The sequence below is a fragment of the Esox lucius genome, chromosome 18, assembly GCF_011004845.1.
Source record: "Esox lucius isolate fEsoLuc1 chromosome 18, fEsoLuc1.pri, whole genome shotgun sequence".
NCBI classification, from domain to species: Eukaryota; Metazoa; Chordata; class Actinopteri; order Esociformes; family Esocidae; genus Esox; species Esox lucius.
In genome coordinates, this window is record NC_047586.1 from 15,995,278 (window position 1) to 16,014,274 (window position 18,997).

At 43.8% G+C, this 18,997-nt stretch overlaps 1 protein-coding gene across 19 annotated transcripts in view; it reads left to right on the forward strand.

The window, feature by feature from the left end:
• The window catches only part of LOC105017684 (neurexin-3b), a 300,014-nt gene that overhangs the window by 275,870 nt on the left and 5,147 nt on the right, over positions 1–18,997 (forward strand). For 13 of the 19 annotated variants that reach the window (XR_002198175.2, XR_002198176.2, XM_034287715.1 and 10 more), the window contains one exon: positions 11,262–11,349. Coding sequence is in view for 14 of the 19 variants with exons in the window: in XM_034287715.1 (XP_034143606.1) it covers positions 11,262–11,349 (88 nt within the window). In the remaining 5 variants the exon portion in view is untranslated. The remainder of the gene's footprint in view (positions 1–11,261; positions 11,350–18,997) is intronic. The other 6 variants (XR_002198177.2, XR_002198178.2, XR_004574728.1 and 3 more) reach the window with 1 other exon arrangement.

Genomic DNA, 18,997 nt, shown 5'->3' on the forward strand with positions numbered 1-18,997 from the left:
CAGGAAGTTTAAGCGATCCCATTGGCTAACTTTGTTCCTCATAGATGATGCGCGTTCAAGCCGCCGCTTTATGCCAGGGAGATTACCGTCTTCTATGTAAAATCATGAAGTTTTTATTTGAAAAGCCTGGCTTTTTAATGCACTTTGTCCTTTTTAATTAGGCAGGCCAAAAAACATTTAGGTGGCGCGTGTCTAAGAGGTTTTACGGTAGTACAAGTGGATGACGTCGAGCTGATCATAGCTCCTTGCAGAGGACAGGGAAAGGCAAATATCTCAACATCGACTGGGTCGAGTTTGCTGAGAGTTGCTGGGCTAAAGTGGGGCTTTAATCACGGATTAGACATCATAAAAATAGTGGAGAAAAAACGGCATAAGAAGCAACAAAGAAACAACAACACTGGATGACGGGACACACTGAAAACTCCCAGCGAAAATGTCAGAAAGATCTTGAGCTCATCTTTAATTAGATGTCTTAAGGAATTCTACGGGTTGGAAGGATGATGTCATTCCCTCTTTGTTCAGCCAGGTTCTATAACAAATGCTATTTCCTGTAATAAAAGGTCAAGTTGGCTGTGTGTGTGTGTGTGTGTGTGTGTGTGTGTGTGTGTGTGTGTGTGTGTGTGCGTGTGTGTGTGTGTCTGTCTGTCTGTGCTTGTTGTGCTCAAATTTGGTGCTCTATGTGTCTCTGCGTCCTTCGGCTAAATGTGTGTCTGTGCTCTGAACCGGTGCTTCTTGTTTAACGGCAACCTCCTGCTAAGTGTGTGTGTGTGTGTGTGTTTGTGTGTCATGCTGAATGCTGATAGATGGATGTTGTGGCCAGGCGAAGCTCGGTGGTCCCAATTAGCAGAATACAGTTAGGCAGACGGATGGAGCCTGAGCCGTTCCTGCCAACAGTGTACGGCCATTAAGGACTGGGTCAACCTGGGCTGTTAGGAAGAAACACACACAGCCCTGCTACATGCATACAGACACAAAGCCGAACCAACCACACACACAAACACACATCTTCAAGACAAACACTGCATCTTCTCTTAGAAAAACAGAGTGGTCTCTGTCTCTCCCTCAATTCAAGTTATTTAATTGGCAAGAGGTAAGAATGTACATAATGCCAGTGGACATAGAACATTAATTCTCAATAGAATATCATTAAAGCTACAACAATAATCAGTGGACATACAGCCAAGAGAAAAAGGACAGAGATATAATAATAACAACACTAAATTATAATGGTATGAGACAGGATTGTGACTCTGTCCCTCAATTAGTGTCACTTTTGTACAGTACACAGTATGCTGCCAGTACATAGCAGTCTGTTTACTCCCCAAAAGGTTACGTATAATATTTTCATCCGAAACCTTGAATGATAGTTTCGCATTTTGAGAAATGACTAATTATTTCCTATTTTTAACATTTTGTCCCGGCAGTGCAGGCTCTGCTCTAGTTCAGTGGTTGCCCAGCCTTTTCTCCACCGGGAGACATGTTTTCCTGTGTCTACCTTTTTAATAGCAAGGCTGTGATCACTGAGCCTTTGCCTATTCAAGCTTTATCTGTCATTTACTGTTTGGTTTAGGGACAGAGAACGGTTAATTTGGCTTTGTGCTTCCGTTTCCCAATTAGATCATGTCGTTTCGTTTTAACTGCTTTGTAATTCGGTTAATTGGACGTTCTGGTCCTAAGGTGTTAGAAGAACAGGTTTGTGAACTCAGCCTAAGGACCAGTTGGAATAAGGGGACTGGACCTTTGCTCAACTCTTGGTATTGCAGGGCTTGGAATTGATATGAGCAGGGGTCAATGTATTTTAGACGGTTGCTAAACTTAACAGCTCTTTTTTTGAGTTGTTATTATTAGTGGATATTGGTTGGAATCTGCCCTGCATGCATCGTTTGTAGTTTTCCTCTGGACGTGTTCAAGAATCTCTCTTTGTTTGTCTGTCTGTCTTTATCTTTCTAGCTCTCTTGCTGTCTCACTCTGCCTGTCACTCTCTCTCTCCTGCCCTCTTTATCTTCCTGTCTTTCTAACAACATCTCAGGGCAGTGCTGGGAAGACATGTTGTTCTTCCCCTCATTGAGGGCTTACACGGACACAGTATGGTGTATATGAATCTTTGATGTGTTTTCTGAAGAGCGTGTGAGTGTTTGGGTCTGAAAGATGGTTCGTACCCATTAGGCAGGTCTGCTTTCTGTGTCTCGGTTTGTCTTACTGCGAGGGAACTCACTGGGTAGGAGGCAGCCCCAGAGAAGAACTGCAGGGATGACGATGTAATGAAAGTGTCCATGTCTCACAGAGGTGGACGAGTCCATGGTGTGTGTGTGTGTCCATGTCTCACAGAAGAGACCGATGACTAGTGTGTGTAGCCCATCAGCCATCACGACAGGGGGTTTTCAAAAATGTTTGGGACAACGCAGCAACCCCGTCGCTTAAACACACACGCGCGCACTGGTCTCATTAGTCTTCGCTGACCTGTACGACACCGCAGAGAAAACGCGTCTGGATGCTTCTTTCTCAGTTCTCAATTATCTCACTGGACCTGACTCTAACTGGGGCTGAGACAGTTTTTATCACTGGACCCAGTTCTATTTCACTGGAGCTGACTTTGTTCTCAACTATTTCACTGGAGCTGACTCAGTTCTTACATGTACATTTAGCCAGCGTTGTTCCATCAAGGGGTAATTTAGTACTGAAATAATTTAGATCCGGCGCATTCTCTTTCCCTTCTCATATCAGAGACCGCCACCTCTCTGTGCTGTCGGCCTGTTTGGGTACATCAAGGTTTGTGGCGTTGGAGGTGTGAGGACATGGGCGGGTGGTAGATCAGGTAAAACTACAACCCTGTTCACAGCCCGCTTGATGTGAAGCCGTAATGTGGATAATGAATCTCCTGTTCACGCCAGTGGACATTCTCACCAGGACCTCACCTGGACAAAGGTTTGAATACCATCAAGGAACTAGACACAGTGTAAATCCAGTGGCGTTGCCTTTGAAGTGGTAATGAGTGGCGTTGTAAGTGCTTTATGGCTGAGCCCAGCTGTTCAGTCCTATGGTGGGGAGTGGAAGGAGGACAGGGATTCATATGTTTGCCCGTAGGGAGTTGTAATAAGACATTACGCTGCCACACTCCAGCCTGGTGCAAGTCAATAGCTTCAAATTCCCTACGTAGATCATTACTTATCACCAGGTCGTCAAAGTCTCCGTTCGAAACCAGTGTACCGCTTAGGACAGGCTAAATACCAATGAGCCCGAAGAAGGGAATTGCAGAGGCTCTTGAGTCTATTTAACGTCCTTTCTTTATCAGTTGGTAATAACGTTTTCAACTTTCATCTTTTTTTTTTTTTTTACACATAGACTTAATTGAATATGCTTAATTTGGGTTTGTGCTCATTAGTAGTTGAACTCACAAGGGACCTCGTTGTTTAATTTTTGAGAAGTAAAGATCGCAGCTTAGCGGGGTGTGTAATGAACGACACAGCCAGGCACATGGATTTTGTACGGCAGCCTTGAAGTAATAATAACTTATGTGTGAGAAGCTGGTGAGCTATTAATATACAACCAAGGAACAAAGTGAATTATCATACTGTCTCTCTTTGACTCCAACCTCAACACCCTTCCATTCAATTCAATCAGATAGAATTCTTGCTGGGTTTGCGGTAGTTCTGAGGGCCCTAACCAAGGCAGGATACTCCCTCTGTAGTGAACTACTGTTGAATGCAGGGTTCTGGCCCAACTGGCACCACGTTGAGGACACGGCCCAGCAGCCTGCAACAGCCTGAATTCTGGCAGTGTATTATAAGAAGGAGAAGTGGTTGTCAGGTCCAGGCATTAGGACCCAGAGTGCTGATTTAGACATCCTTTCAGCTCCCCTCCTCTCCCCAGTGACCTGTTCGGGTTAACCCTTTCTCCTACTTTCTTACTAACGGAGGGAAATGCTGTCATCCTCTCTCCTTCACACGTACTGGCCTCCTCCGCTCTGCTCATTTGCTGGTGCCCTTACCTGTCTCCATCCTCCTCTTCCCGCTGTCTTCCTGTGATTACGCGAGGCGGTCGGTTCAGTAGCCCAGAGTCTCGACCACCTCTCCTCACTCTCCTGCTCACTTCTCTCTGGGCAGGAAGTCCCAGGTAACCAGACTCTCCCCTCAAGACTGGAACCTGGAACTGAAACAACCTAACACCTTTGGGAGCGCGCTGAGCAGCATGTGTCACATTAGTTGTGACACATCCCTCTCTACATCCCTCTCTACATCCCTCTCTACATCCCCCCCTCCATTCCTCTACACCCCCCTACACCCCCCTCCATCCCTCTACACCCCCCTCCATCCCTCTCTACATCCCCCTCTCCATGTCGCTCCTGGTCCTGAGTGTTTGGTCAGCCCCTCCCTGATGACCTTGTCCCATACAGCAGCAGGTCCTGTGATTAAGAATCAAGGCCCAAGACCATTTCCTTTTACACAGGAAGATAAACGACTCCTGTTTGATACAGGCTGCCTACAGGCCGACCGGCCAATTAGACTGCACTGTGCCCGTGTGGCCTAAATGGCACCCTGTTCCCTATGCAGCACACTAGGGGCTCATAGGGCTTCAGTCAAATTTAGTGCGCTACTTAGTGAATACAGGGCCATTTGGGACTGACGCTCAGCGTTGCCAGCCAGCGACTGGCTCTGAGCGCTCTGCTTTGTGTACAGAAGCCAGGGCAGAGACATAAATACTCCACACAACCTATTCCACTGAAACTGGAATGCGAGGGCCAGTGTGAACAAATACTTTTTTTTATTTTACCCGCTGTGGTATTTATGACCTGAGAGCAACAATAATGCTGACTGCAGGAGGTCGAGAAAGAGAAAGAAGAAGAGGGAAGAGGGAAAGAGAGGCAAAGAGGTCTACCAAGGGTGGCAAGTTAGAAATATCAATATTTGATCTTGGAAATCACTTAGCGCACAGCTTTCAATTGAGAGTCGGTATTCGAACCCATTTGGCTGGAATAGTACACGTCTGAAACAGTCTCTGTGCATCTTTGAGTGGATTGTTGTTCAGGGCATGAACATTCTATTACAGCCCTATGTCATCTGTAATGCATTTCGTGCCAGCGTGTAATTGTACCCTCATCAACGTCCACACCTAAGAATAGGACTTTTTGTGGAACTGTTAATAGCGTATGGGCCACCACATACCCCCCCCCCCCCCCCTTGTCTTTCTACTGACTGTATCCACCTCTCATCTATCTGGAAGTAGAGACAGAGGGAGGCAAAAGAGTTGTGGCAGCCTATTGATAGTTATATGGCTGAATGCCATCGATTCCCCTTGTAATACAAGCCTCTCCCTTGTCGTCCAGTCAAAGCCAAGATGGGACACGATAACACAGATCAGGCACGAGCCAATCGAAGTGAACGTTTCCGGGAAGAAGGCGACTACCTGGAGGGGAGAGGTGGAGATGAGTGGGAGTTGAAAGGGGGAAGGGAGGAGGACGTGAGGGGTGTACTGGAGGGGAGATAGGGGCGAGAGGGAAGGAGGAGAAAACAGGAGAAAGGGGGAGGGGTCTAGTTTCAGTTTTCCAGGTCATTTTCATCAGGGTCATGCTTTGGGTTTGTGGCGTAAAAAAAGTACTGTGCCTATTGTATGTATTTATAACCCCTGAAATATATATGGAAAAATATCCCCCCTCAGAACCACAGAGGAGCTCAAGGTTACTGTGACAAGGTTCCCCGGGGAACAGGAACGTGTTTCTGATTCTGTGTCTTACATTTGCCCTTCCTCTGCTGCGCGGTCATTCTGATCGCCAAGGCGACAACTCACACCGCTAGAGGATGTCCGTGGAGACGATCAGCGAGCATAAAAAAATAGTCCTTCGTTTTTCACCCGAAAACAATCGCTTCGCCGGGTGGGGGGGAGGGGGGGGGGTTGATGGCTTTGATGATACGTGGCGTTTGGAGGCTGTTGTCTTCCATCTCAGAGGCTTTCCTCGCCGCCTATCTCCTCTCCCTCTGGGCAGAAACAGGAGCAGGGGATTTGTTCCAATAACAGTCTAGGTGTAATGTGGAATATGTAACAACCCCTGCTCTGTGAAATGTCACACTGTATGAATACACCAACACAGTTCTCCCCAAGGCGCTGATACAGGACTGTACCACCTTTTCAATTAACGCAGAACCCAGGGTTATCCGAGACCCTGCTGGGCTGTAGGTGTGCTGTCCTTGCTCACTGCGGTGCTCCACTTAAAAGGTTCTTGGAGGGTCCTTAAGGGGTTCTTCACATTGAAACTGCACGGTGAACCACTCAGTACTTGCAAGAACCCTATTAAAGAGTTCATGAAACAAACCCTTCTTATTATTTTTGGTCAAATAACATTTTTCAGGGGGTAGTTAGTTCATATGTTTTTTGGAGTAATACGTATGAACAGTTGATTACAATATCCAGTTACACTTTATTTTGAGAGTCCTAATTTCCATCTTAGATGTTCTATAGATAGTAATAAAATCAACACATTTTCAACAAACTTTAAAACAAACTATCTGTTGATAAGCAAATGCTTGCTAAGGTTAATTAAGGTTAGGTTTAGAATAAGGTTTTGGGTAAGGGTTACGGTTACGGTTAGAGTTATGGTTAATGATAGGTTAGGGTTAGGATATAGGTAAGGTTTAGTGTTAGTAGATAGTTAGTTTAAATGTTACAGATAGTCAGTAGACAATCTGTGGAGCATCTACAGGCACACATTTGGGACTCTCAAAATAGTGTTACCCAATATCCTTTGACATTTAATCTTAAAGAACTTATGGGGTTCCCCCAGAGTTTCAAAGTGAAAGATACTTGAAGAACATTTTCCTTTTAAGACTGTAGATGTAGGGCTTACCCAGACCACAGGCCCAGAGCAATACACCCCCAAATGTAAAATAGACGGTTCTGAATGTCCAACAGATTCGCAAACAGTATTGACTTGGCAGTCGTTCCTCTCCATCTATGGATTTTGACCTTTTTTAATGTATACTCTCTTTTCGTCTTCATCTTTCTCTCTGTTAAGCTTTCTAAAGAAAGCACAGAGGTGGTCGATCCTGTTACTGTGGTGTCTGAAATGGCTCTGAGGAGCTCTCAGTACTTTTGTTATGGTGTACTGCAGTGTTTTCACAGCGACACTATCGGCCATCCTCCTGAGCTCAGGTGTGAGACAGACTGGTGAACGTGTGAAAACACTTGTCGTGTTCCTGTGGAAGTTGTGCTTTCCTGTTTTCCAACATACTTTAATCATTCAACACGACTGTCGTACTCCAACTTGAGGCACACATTAAATTCTGCACTTCCAAACTGTGTGAAACAATGTGCGAAACGCCAGAGAATATTTGAATATTTATCATCCGCAAAGTGAATAGGATAAGTGTATCTATGAGGACTAACGGTATAAAAATGTGTTGAAGTGGTTAATCATGAAAAAAGTAGTGGGGAATAAAAGCGCTGGTTTTGTAAGCTTTGAGCTCAGTGTTTTGGTCCGAATGTGATTCATTGGACACCTTAAAGAAGGGTCAGGCCTGATTGCGGATGTAGCTGGTGATTTCTTCAGTTGCTGCTGCCGTGTAATTACAATGCTTGGTTTGATAATGGAGCTGCTGCATCAGGATTCTCTGACTTCTAGAAGTACTGATTAGGTCTGTAAAGTCCCACAGGAGATGGTCAGTTTCCACCATTTTGTAGCATTACCACTACCACAGGTAGATTGGCTCGGCTGTGGGACGTTTGTTTTTGGTTTGTGCACGCGCACGTGCACACAAGACATTCTATACATAGATGTGATCCTTTAAAAATACTCAGGTCAAAGGTAAAGATTTTATAGGGAGCATGTGGTCTCAGTCTATTGATGGTTTTTGTTGCTCAGGGCTTGAAGAAGACATAAGAGCATATGGTGGACGTCACATAAAGTTCTCTTATGTAAAGCTTTCTGCATCTAAAGCTTTCTGCATTATTCACCAACATACCCCCCCCCCCCCCCCCCCACACACACACACACACACACACACACTCACACACACACACACACACACACACACACACACACACACACACACACACACACACACACACACACACACACACACACACACACACACACACACACACACACACACACAGCCACCCTGTAATTCCCTTAGCCTCGCACACACTCCGCTACAAACACTCTTGCTTTCAGAAATGAAAATGAGACAGTTTGTTCAGAATAATTGCAGTAAAAAGAAATCACTTTGCTGCCAAAATATATCCCACTCCATGTTCTGGAGATTTAGCCTGAGAATTGGATTTCTCCAGCTGTGAAATCCCTTTTTGTAGTCCTGCCGGCCATGAACATGATTATTCCACACGACATCGTACAGTATAGCCAAGCAACTCCACTCTCTCAAACTCTCTTCAATGCACAGGCCATTTTGCCTTTGAAAATGCTGAGATTCTCAGCAGTCTTTTCCCTTACCTAGCAAACATTGTGCTTATCGATGTTTCTGACTTTCTACCAAAAGGTTTATGATTCCCAAAGCAGCCATCAGTTCACTGCTGGTTTTGCATCAGAATAAAGGTGTGGGATATTTATAAGCTTTGGCTGTTACAACGTCTCCGTTAAAGCCATTGTTCATTTGACACTGAGTATAAACTTCTAGCAATTCAAAACCTGGCCAGTGATTTCACCTGACTGAAAACTGTGTAATCCGAAGGAGCCGACACTGTTTTCCCCAGACTCATGAGTCTCCTCGGTTTCTGTACTATGGTTCTGCAGTCTACCAGCCTCTGTGTGACTGCGTGTGGTCGTGTTGGAGAGTGAAACAGAAGGGAGATTACAAAGCCCAGTGAAAGATTGATGTCCCAGACTGGGGGCCATCTTTGTTACTGCTGACCAAACACTGCTGCCTGTGGTATAGTGCCCAGCCACATCTCCATGGTCCTGTTTTGGCCTTGTTGTACAACTTAGTCATGGGTTCCCTCTGATGTCAGGCTCTGGGACAAGATTTGACAAAACACTGCCAGTAGTCCTATGATGGTCCATGTCTCCCATGTGGACAGTCTGTCAGAATCAGAATGTCCTGTCGGACGTTTGTTCCTTGACTCATATCTCTGCTGGCCGAGGTTTTGAAGAGCAGGTAAGGACCGCAAAGTAGACCCTCTGCTAACCATAAACCACATACGAGTGGAGAGGTACTGGGATGGGGATGTTTTGCAGCAAAGCTGCGGGGAAAAAATACAGAATGTGTTTAGCTCAAAGCTGAAACAATGTATCCAATTTAGCTCTGTCATGAAGTACGAAGATTTAGTCTGATCGGGGGCGGCGATGAGAGGGGAAAGGCTGAGATAGGTGGAACAGCCGTTCAAGTTTGGGCTGGTTTTCTTATTTTCTCTGTGTGCATCCGTTTCTGCACCTGTGATCAGTAAAAACCAGCAAGCAGAATTTTCTTTCAGCAATAACTAGCTTCTTTACACACACAATATGACTTCAATGAATAATATCATATTTACTCAGGGCAATATTTTATAGCAATACAGTTTAAGGAGTTTCACTTATCTTCTTTCCTCTATGACTTATTAGGTGTGCTTGCCAAAATCAAAGCACAACTCTAGATTTCTTAGTCTTATTATTGTTATTATAATTATTCCAATTTCTTTAGCCTGCTCTCTGTGTGCATCCTTTTCTGTACTTGTGATCAGAATAAACAACTTAAGTTTTAAATGTTAACTGACTATCATTATAATCATTTTCAAAATGTTTTTAATTAACCCTAAACTGAAGTACTTCTTGAACCTTCAAGCTAGAGACCAAACTAAATTTGTTTCACATTGTTTAGGCTATCCCATCTTTAAACTTGTTTAAACAGTGACTACATGAATCAGTGTAATTGGCATAATTAGTATTAATTAACCATAAAATTATATATTGTGAACTATTCAAGCTTGAGAGACCAAACCAACTTTTTACATTACAGATAATATAGGGCTGTAATAGAACGTTCATGGTCAGACCAACGATTCACACAAAGATCCACTAATTATTCTTTTGCAGATGTTTACTTTGAGTCATGCCTCAGCTAATGAAAAATGTTAAAACATTTGTTGATGAAGAGTATACTAATATGTGTTAATTCATGCAAATTATTCTAAAATATTTTAATTGTTTAAGCTACAGTAACCAAAACAACATTGTTTCATATAACCTGGCTATCCCAACTTCAAAAATATATATATTTTTTACAATCTTTATTTATTTATTTTTGGTTTCTCCCTTATCTCTCTTCATTTTGAATTCATTTGTAATAAATGGACCTCCTAAATGTTCAGCAGCGTGTGTATGATGGGCACCATATCGGGGCCATGTTGGTGAGGCTAGCTGCCTGCCTGTCTTCTGAGGGGAGTGGAGGTGACGGAGGCAGCAGCCGCCACGTTCCATTAGTCTGTCAAACTCAATGATATTTAGTGCCAGGCAGCGTGGTCCAGCTCTGCAAACTCAATCAGCGCCGTGATTTCATAACCCTGCTCTGTGACACCTCTTATTTTATCGCCCTGCTGATCCCTTCTAATAAACGCCTCTTGGTCGCCAAGCACCGAGCGCTCACCGCTCCCCACCGCACTGAAATACGACCCTTACGTCCTCCTGCCTTTGGGCCCGAGAGAGGGGGCGAGGCCATGGGATAAATCAGTACTGTGGGATGCTATAGGCTGGCTGATAATCCACCCGGGCGGTGCGCGCCTCCAAATCTCTGTGGCCCAAATGGCACCCTCTTACCATACTCAGGATGCTCCTTTTGCCTCGGTTACTTCAGAGTCTAGCGCACTATTTGGGACTCAGACCTCAGCCCCCAGCGGCACAAATCACAGCGTTTCTATGGGACAAGGCTGATCTGCAGCTCTGGGTGTTTCCTGAAACACCATTGATTACAGAGGGAGTTGAGGAGGAGCGGGTTGTAAATAATGTAAGAAAGGAATGGTGGAGCGCAATAAGGAAAACACTTATCTGGAGGCGGGGTGGAAGAGAGTGCCTAAAGTGAGGAATGATAATCACAATGATAGATGTTTGACTCGGTGATCAACTAGAGGAAGCTCTGAATCCACCCATTCTGTGCAGTGTGGATATCTAACCATGGCTGGGGAGACTGAATGTGCTCCAGAATGTCTTCCACTGATATCATTCTCCTCTGCGCCCGCTATCTGTTTAAATGATTTCTCAGTAGAATGATCTGTTCTCACCAACGTCTGCGCTGTCTTCTGTCTCTGTGTGTTCTCTGTGTGTGCGTGTGTCTTTAAAACGGCAGACAACGGATGACATCGTGTCGTCGGCGGAGTGCTCCAGCGATGACGAGGACCTGGAGGAGTGTGATTCCGGACACGCAGGTGGGATGGGTGTGTTGAGTCTTGCTTGCTCAGACCTACCGGTCTATTTTTCTTCCTTTCTTTGATTTGCAACCAAAACCAAAAACGAGGATCCTTCTCCTCTGAGCATCATGTCTCATGGGAGCCTAAAGTGTAACTTCAAAAGACTTCCTAAAAGCACCAAGAGATAGCTATAGTAGCATGAGTTGGAGGTTTCAGCTATATGGAAAGTTGAAAGCGCTCTAAGCACTTTGGAATTAGATGAAAGTAATAAAATATCCTTAGCATGCCCTCTGTAGGAAAGTCACTTCAAGTTTTAAGTTATGTTCATGTTTCAAACTGCAAGTAAACCCAGACACATGCATACGTACATACAGCACATAATTCCCGATCCCTCACATAACAGCGTACTGTAGTGTTGTATCCCAGGCCTAGTCAGTTATATTGTTTTAGCGTAGTCTCTGATATAAGTTACACTTAGCTATGGGGCTATGGTTGGTCGTTAACATGGTTAAAAGCGTTAATACTAATTTTGTTCTCTCAGCATTCAAAGGAGAGAAAACTTTCAGTAAAAAGTGCAAAATTAGTATCAAGCTCCATGTTCATCCGTCCACACTGATGCTTCAAAATGTATCCGTCGTGTGTTACCTGGTTGACATGTTCCTTGCTGTGCGTGTGTGCGTCTTCTCGACAGAGGATACATTTTGAGATTCTTTGATAGAACAAAGTGCTTTCAGCATAGATACTGTGATGTGTGGCAGACTAACTGCACCGGACCCAGTCCTTCCCTCCTGTTTGTTCCTCAGTTTCCTTATACGTCCAAGGCTTGCCTTACCTGAAACACTCTAATAGAGAACAGATATCCTCGAATTTCTGTGTGCATCGTTTCTCTCTCGCTCCTTCTATATCATAATAATAACACATAAGACTACAGGTTAACGTGTGTTTTAAATGGAAACATGTCACTAGTTTTGAGACGACTTGGATTTAGGGGTTTTAATATCAAGCTGTCAATCATGTCCCCAGCGAAGCTCAGCCAGTCATGTTGTCTGTCATGTGAGAAAATAAACCCAGATAGAATATAACGAGAATAACTACAGTACTACCTCATACTGTCTGATTCAGTGCATGAATATATTCCCATTGAAGTCACCACTTTATGGTCAATTTCCATTGTATGGAATAATAACATATTTGTATAGTGTAATTCAGTATGTCACAGCGATCACAACATTTAGACTGCACATTTTGATGTTAGCACCCACCAATATGACAAAAATACTTCCTAGCACTTGGTGTTAACCATCAGTCCTCAGCGTTGGAGGTGGTTACTCCACAAACTGCCAGCCTAAAATTCATTTCAACACTCAGAATTAATACCTGAATTTAACTGAGTTGTTTTTTTAACCTATTGAAAACTTTAACCTCAACCACTCAATCTGCATGCCCTGAAAATGTGTTAAAATAAAAAATATCCATTTGTCCATACTACTTCAAATATCGATGCAAGACCGTGAGATCTTGTTGGTGATGAACCTCTCCCCTCCCCTGAAGCCCTGTAGAAGTAATTCACTAGCGAGCTAAAGCTTTTTAATTACTGGGCTGTCCTTCAAAATGCCATCATAGAACACTAATTAATGCCTTACTAATCTCCCTAAGTATGCCCAAGCTAATTACGAAACATATGTCCACTTTACACTGAACGCAATGTGAAGCAGAATCTATTAAGACCAATTGAAGACAATGTACTGGCCTGTACTGTTTTTCCTAGTAGGAGATAAAGGATCGACAATTTGACTATTTTTATATATTTAACATTACTGTGTTGCAATAAGTTAATGAGTATGGGAACAGGGGATAAGGTAGTAATTCTACAGTTTATAATCTCTATAGCTTTGTCACCTTGTAGTTTTATCGCAGCTTGGGCTAAGGGCATTTGTTGCATGGAAATTGTACTTAAAAAAAAAATTTTGCAGTAATGTTCTATTTTTTTAGGAGGGTATGTGGTCCTTTTGATTTGACTATAGTCAGGGAGAAAGTAATTTCCTCTGCAAAGCCATGCATATGATAACTTCATGTTATCTTGTGGCATGAAACTCCAACGTCTTTATTTACCCTAGAAAAAAATTAATGAAATGGACATGGCTGACAGCTTGAAGAATTTAAAAGTTTCACTTTAAAAACGTAATATTAAAACTTAATCCCAAGTATTCTCAAAGCCAAAATGTAACTGCAGTATTCTATAAACTAGTTAGTCAGAATGGTAACACTTTATTTGGAAAGTCCCATCTAGATGATCTACAGATGGTCACACTACCAACCCTTATCGGTAATCTATGTTAGGGTTTGGGTTCAGAATAAGTGTCACATTTTGGGTCAGGAATAACGTTTCTTCTAGGTTTAGTGCAAGGTTTAGGAGAGCATTAGTTAAACGTCACTGAATGTTACTCTGTAGAGCATCTACTCTATCCAAATAAAGTGTTACTGTCAGAGTTCTGTTAACATGGTACCCCCGCCCCCAGCCCCCCCTCATATAGTGATGATAATACTAAACAACATTTAGACTTACACAGCCATACAACCATAAATACAGCCATAGACATCTCACCATGTTGACACAGAAATTCATATCCTCATTCTTACCCCTGCTTTTGGTTTTGTTAACAGTGGCATGGCGTTGTTTTTCATTCGTTTTCTTTTTTTGTGTGGTGAAGCACACTGTGGACATCTCTCCTCCGTTTTACCCCTTGCCGACCTTCTGTTCCGTTTGCTTATGATTTGAGTTATCCGGAGTTGTTTATTATTATTTATTTGTTTATCTTGGTGTCCTCATCCATCCATCTACCAGGATAGAGCTGCCCCCTCCGTTTTGCCTCATCTTGTGCCGCATGACATTTTGGTGGTAAAAAAAAAAAAAAGAAAAACAGTTCTCCTCATATTCATCATCTTGTTTTTTTGTGCCCGTGAAAGGCTGATACTGAAACATCCCCCATTTTCGATTTACAACATAGGAAATGAAAGGCAACAAAATCTTTTCTTGCCATCATCCTTTTTTGGGCCTTGTGCAGGCAACCCCATTCTGTCTCAAGAAAGTTGTGTGTGAAAGAATGACCCCCCCCCCCTCAACACCTCACCCACACCCCATTCAGCTCCGACTTCTTTCTCAGTCTTTCTGCATATACATGTCTGTTTTGAATGCAGATGGCATAAAAAGAATTTTATTGCCACAAAGTATATCTGTTTTTCTATTCTATATCTGTTGCTCCCAGTAAAAGGCATTTGTGGCATGTACAATAGACTAGAAGACTAACTTCCTGTACCTATCTCGGTGACTGCTCCTCCTGCCAATGCATGTGGATTTGATTGGTTGCCATTTTGTGTGGTTTTCCCTCCACCCATGACTCTGCTCTCAGGCTAACCTCACCTGCCCGCTGTTACTGTGTGTTCAGGGCCAGCCGTGGTGTTTTAACACTCCACCACTGTCCTCTTACTGCTTCCTGTCTTGTGAGGTCTTGTGTCCGTGTCAGCTTTTTGCCCGTGTTTGTTCGGTCTGTGTTTTAAAACTGTTTAAACCTGAACCTACCCCTGAGAGAGTTCCACAAGAAGGTGAAAACGGAACAGTACTAAAACAGATTATTCTCCACCCGGGGCTGACTCCATTACAACACCACATTGTAGCGGTTTGATATGTAGTTGACAACACAATGTAGCATATGTCCCCTAACAAACTCTCTAATCAACCATAATTCATTTAGACACTTAAATATCTGACAGATTTAAGCCTCTTGAGTAGTTGACAAATTGACTGATCAACCGTGACATCGGCACACTGTTCACGTCTCTTGTAATCGTTAATATATATGCTTAGTGATCAATCCCTTTGGTTAAGTCATTTTGCCTTGGGTTGCCTCGGCAAATCATCAAATTATCCAGCACGTTTAATCACTTAAGCGATGCTGTTATCCAGTGAAAAGTTGGCGACATTCTACCTTAGTTCGAAAACGTGCCAAAAAGCTGAGCAACGGGTGGACTGGTGGCGTTCGCCACAGCGACTGGTTTCATTCTCACCGTTCCTGCACTGAAACCAGTACACAGGATGGCCATCGAGCAGATAAACACCATAGAATCTCCTGCAATGTAACCCCATCAAGCCATTCGTTTAGGCCACTACCAGCTGACGGAACACGCCCTGTGATCGAATGGACGAGTAACCTACATCTACACGGCTCTTGGAAAAAAGGAGGTCGGCATGGAAACGGGGAAAAGAGGCGGGGTGTCGTTACACAGTGTTGATGATGGCGCTGGTGATATGAAGGGCAAGGAGAGAGTCAACAATGGGGGGGGGGGGTGGGGGGGTCAGTGACTCTGTCGCCTGGCGGCGGCTTGTTGGTCTTCCGCAGACCCCATCAGGCTGGCTGTCACTCGGACGCAGGCCCCAGATCAGTTTAAAGGTTATTCAGCTGACACGTGTCAGCGGAGCGGCGAGGTGAGCTTAATGGCTGTTCGACAAATCGACCGTCTGACAGGGGACTCGCCACGCTGCTTCAGGAGGCCGGCTGGAAGATGCCAATTTTATACGGCGGAGGGCACCCAGCCTCATGATAACAGATTAAGACCTATCATCCACACTCCTGCAAAAGAACAGGACACCCTGACAAAACCCTCCCAACTATCAGTAATGCTAGGTGGCTGGTTAAAAGATAGGGGACTGAAGGACTCCGCCCCCCCGCCAAACCCAGGGCTATCTGCCATGTCCTGAACCCCCCTCCATACCCCCAAATTTGAGTAGAACGTTCATGGTTCTTTCTGTCGAGCCGTCCCTACTGTGACACTCAATCTGTCAGCTTCTCTCTAGATGTGTTCCACACAGACAGTATAGACATTTCAATGTCAAACCTGGTCCCCTCAGATGATGGGATCTGTGCTTTGCTTGGCAGAAACTCAGACGTCCCCACCGACACAACTGTGTTTTCTAATGAGTTAGGTTTCGGTTTCAATCCCTGACAGTGGGTGTTCTGTCTGTGTATGGCTGGAGAGGAACAGGGCGACTTCCCAGCATCAGTCTGTTCATCAGTCAACTGCAGTAAGGCTTCTGGGGAACACTGCACCCAGGAACAATGGGATTTCTGGGCTGAAAACCACTGACTCCCCCAGAGTCCTCAGGCAGCCCTGTAAAATCCCACTGGACCGGTGCCGACCGGCCGCCTCTCCCTCCAGGGTAAGCCCCACACCCCGCCTGGCACCACTCGTCTCCCTTCCCTGGTCTCAGCGGAAGCTGGACACACACAGATATTACGCAGAGAAGAAATGAAGAGCGGGAGGGAAAGAGAAGACCAAAACACAGGTGGGGGGGGGGGGGGGAGCGAGAGAGAGAGAGAAGGGGGAAGCAGACGCTGCCGCTACCAGATTTTGATCATCCACGCTTGTGCCTGGTTCCCCTCCGGATGGTGAGGTTCTGAGGAGGCTTTTGTTCAAGCTGCTTTTGTCTCGTCTAGCCGGATGCATCCTACATTAGCATCGGCCACTTTATTTACAGAATGACGTCAGGAGGACCTAACGCCACTCGCCAATTTAAACCCAAGGCTTCCGCTCTACATTTTATAATCACGGGATAAAGGAGGAGAGTGAAAGCAGGAAAACTCTCCAATCAGTGTACCTTCAGGTAGACCGAAGTGCACAGTGCACTGTAGACTTATTTGCAAAGGAATGGAGGCTTAGTGCAAAACCTCTGCATCTTGACATTAGCCAGGGAAACAAAACAAACGGTGTCTCGTTAAGCAAACTCATTAGAATGTGCAGTGTTTGCACTGAGGTAAAACACGGTGAAATATGCAGCGCTGGGAAGAGAGTTAATGCAGAGGATTACAGTGTTTACTATAACGTGAAGGTCCTCTGGCAGGCTTTCCTTTCCTACAGCCTAATAAAGCGTGCCGTTCTCCCCCCACTAATTGTTATTTTGATCAAGCACACCGACACTGAAAATAAACTGGTGTCAGAAGATCAGATGTTATTTGCGAAACGACCAATTTCTGGAAGAAATACAGTGTCAGAATTGGGCTGCCTGCGTAAATGCACCCGGACGGGCGGACACACACACACACACACACTGAAATCACTTAGTGAGCAACACTACTGTTTATCCAACAGGGCAGGTAGCCGATTCCTAATGAAAACATTGCATTAGTCACACAATGGGAAGATGAATGTTGAATTGGTGAGCACATTATCTGTCTCTCGACTACAAACCTCAACTTGGCAGTTGGTTGTGTTAGTTAAATAGAATGACATGAAAAGTGCATCTTAAGACAAGTACCATCCAGAAATACAGAAGATACAGTACCAAAGCTCTCGTTCATAGTGATAAATGCAATCGTAAACCTAAACACAATTGGATCCAGTCACGTCTCTCGCAGAATTATTCCAGAGCCCGAAGCAGAGGACTTTAAATCTCAAAATAAATGTTCTTGTCATGTCCCCGTAGGGGGTTTTAATAGCCCCAACTCCTTGTGCCCTCTTGTGGAACTTCCTCTGAACACTGTTTGTAAGTCAAGCGAAGGCTGTTGGTTATGCATCAGTATAAAACAGAAACAAAACAATTATTAAAAGCAGGTATTCATTTCCATTTGAATAATTAGGTAAAGACCAGTGGTCAGTCTTCATCCATGATGGTTGATAATAGTTCATGTTTGTCTGTCTGAAACAGTATATCCTACAGCCCTTGGTACGATGACCTCTGGTGACCTTTAAACCCCTCCTGACACCATAACCCCCAGCTTGCTGTACTGTTAATGTATATTACTCTCCCTAAATGCAACTTACTTAAAGCATGCCTTAGCTATTAACCTTATAGTTAAAACAACTAAAATATACCATTTCCAATTTCACCTCTGAAGTACACCCAGACTGCACGCCTGTCCCGTGTTTTAAAAATACTAACAATAGATTTGCATTTCATCCAGAAATAACTAATAATAATGCTGTTATTATTAGTTACTATTTGAAGGTGGTGACAGTGTTCCCAACAAACTGTCCCTCCTCTACGTTCTCCTCAGTGTGTGCTTTCTGGTTGTTCATCTTTGATAGTGTGTGAGAATTATTAATGCTATCAATTTCTTGCTTGCCAATTGTTTATTAATTTGTCTGTTTGTACATATATGTAAATACATATATGTGGCTATGTTAATTACTGAAATTGCTAAATACCACCTTTTAAAAATCTGAAATTTGCTTAGAAGTAGTAATGTTATGACGACCTATTCCCCTCTTGGTATATTTCTTCCTTTTTTCTTAATGATTTTACCTGGTTAACTGTGGTTGAAAAACACAGCTCTAATTGGCAATAGAAAACCAATGTAATGACCCATTATAACAATTGCAAATATATATTTTCATTGAGAAAAAAATTGAGAAGAAAAACTCCCAAACAACTATCCTCACCACCATCTGTTTCAGAATGTTTCCAACCTGTTCTAAACACTGACATATTCTTTCCTGTTGCTCGATTAGCAATTCTGACACAATTCGGATCATAATGAATTAAATTGATTATTCATTTTTGCATGGCAAAGACAGAAAGTTGCAGCTTAGGGTTTGTAAAAACTGCAAGTGTTGAAAGTGCTGTTCTCTTCTGTAGATGGGCATGTATATGCTCACTGTCTGTATGTCCCCATCCCTTCCT